The 1916-nt window shown below is 70.4% G+C and overlaps 1 protein-coding gene across 1 annotated transcript in view; it reads left to right on the top strand.

The window, feature by feature from the left end:
• Positions 1 to 624: 624 nt before the first annotated feature.
• FOXC1 (forkhead box C1) overlaps positions 625 to 1916 on the top strand; it is a 4345-nt gene continuing 3053 nt past the window's right edge. The window contains exon 1 of the mRNA XM_042839328.1: positions 625 to 1909. Coding sequence (XP_042695262.1) covers positions 625 to 1909 — 1285 coding nt within the window. The remainder of the gene's footprint in view (positions 1910 to 1916) is intronic.

Below are 1916 nucleotides of genomic sequence, written 5' to 3'. Positions count from 1 at the left end.
TGCGTAAAAAAGTTCTCGCGGCGGTGACGGATGCTCAAAAGTTCAGGAGTTTTTCCGATGCGTCCCAAGGCAGCCCGGCACCGAGAAAGAGACTGAAAAAAAGAGAGAGGAGAGAAAGCGCGGAGCTCCGCCGGCGGAGCGGACGGTGGATTTTTTCTTGCTGCTGCTCGCTTCAAAAAGCCCCACAGAACCCATCCCCGAGCCGGGTCCCCGCTGCAGACAGCTCGCTGCGGAACGCGGAGCCGGGAGCTGCGTCGCAAAGGTTTTCTTTCCTTAATCCCCCTCCTGCGTTGGGAGCTGCCTTCTCCGCTGCGATTGCTGGTTTTTTGTTGGTTTTTTTTTTTTTTTTCCTTTTTTCATTTTTTTTTTTCCTCCCCCGTTTCTCTTTTTTCGCAGCCCTTTTTGCCCCCTCCCCGCTTTTTTTGACCTCCCCCCCCCGCCTCGCGCGGAGCAGACCGAGAGCGGAGCCCGGCGCCTCCGTCCCTCGCTCCGCCGGGGGGGGCGGGGGGTGCCGCACGGCCGCCGGGCGCTGCTCGGCCCCGCGGAGCGGCGGAGGGTGGAGGGGGAAGGGCCGCGCTGCTCGCCGCGGCGGGAGGGAGGGAGGGGGACGGCTGCCGGGCGGCCATGCAGGCGCGCTACTCCGTGTCCAGCCCCAACTCCCTGGGCGTGGTGCCGTACCTCGGCGGGGAGCAGAGCTACTACCGAGCGGCGGCGGCGGCGGCCGGCGGGGGCTACGCGGCCATGCCGGCCCCCATGAGCGTGTATTCGCACCCGGCCCACGAGCAGTACCCCGCCGGCATGGCCCGCGCCTACGGGCCCTACACGCCGCCGCCGCAGCCCAAGGATATGGTGAAGCCGCCCTACAGCTACATCGCGCTCATCACCATGGCCATCCAGAACGCGCCCGATAAGAAGATCACCCTCAACGGGATCTACCAGTTCATCATGGAGCGCTTCCCTTTCTACCGGGACAACAAGCAGGGCTGGCAAAACTCCATCCGCCACAACCTGTCCCTCAACGAGTGCTTCGTCAAAGTGCCCCGCGACGACAAGAAGCCCGGCAAGGGCAGCTACTGGACGCTGGACCCCGATTCCTACAACATGTTCGAGAACGGCAGCTTCCTGCGCCGCCGCCGCCGCTTCAAGAAGAAGGACGCCGTCAAGGACAAGGAGGAGAAGGACCGCCTGCACCTCAAGGACCATGCCCCGCCGCCGCCGCGCCCGCCGCCCACCGCCGCCACCGGCGCCGAGCCCGAGGGCGGGGGCCCTCCCGCGGCCGGGGCCGCTCCGCCGCCGGTGCGCATCCAGGACATCAAGACGGAGAACGGCACGGCCTCCCCGCCGCAGGCCGTGTCCCCGCCGGGCGCCGCGCCGCCGCTGGGCGCCGTGCCCAAGATCGAGAGCCCCGACAGCAGCAGCAGCCTCTCGAGCGGCGGCAGCCCCCGCGGCGGAGCGCTCCCCGCCGCCCGCTCCCTCGGCATGGAGGGCCCCGAGCCGCCTCCTCCACCTCCTCCACCTCCTCCTCCTCCCCCCCCTCCGCACCACCACGGGCCGGGCTTCAGCGTGGACAACATCATGACCTCGCTGCGGGGCTCCCCGCAGGCGGCCGAGCTGGGCGCCGGCCTGCTGCCCCCCGCCGCCGCCGCCCCGCGCAGCTCGCTGCCGCCCGCCCTCTCGCTCGGCGCCTACTCTCCGGGCCACAGCTCCGCGGTGTACGGCTCGCCCTGCGGCCAGCCCGCTGCCGCCGCCGCCGGCTCCTACCACTGCAACATGCAGGCCATGAGCCTGTACGCGGCGGCGGGGGGCAACGAGCGGCCCGGCGGCCACCTGCCCGCAGCCAGCCCCGCCGAGGAGCCGCTGCCCGACTACGCCATGCCCGGAGGGGGCGGCGGCGGAGCGGCCAACGGCGGCGCGGG

The sequence above is a fragment of the Centrocercus urophasianus genome, unplaced genomic scaffold (genome assembly GCF_019232065.1).
Source record: "Centrocercus urophasianus isolate 14NV4802_14NV808 unplaced genomic scaffold, USGS_Curo_1.0 seq_11, whole genome shotgun sequence".
In the NCBI taxonomy this organism is placed as follows: Eukaryota; Metazoa; Chordata; class Aves; order Galliformes; family Phasianidae; genus Centrocercus; species Centrocercus urophasianus.
Note: the sequence above shows the minus strand (reverse complement) of the source record. Positions and strands in the feature narration are given on the sequence as shown.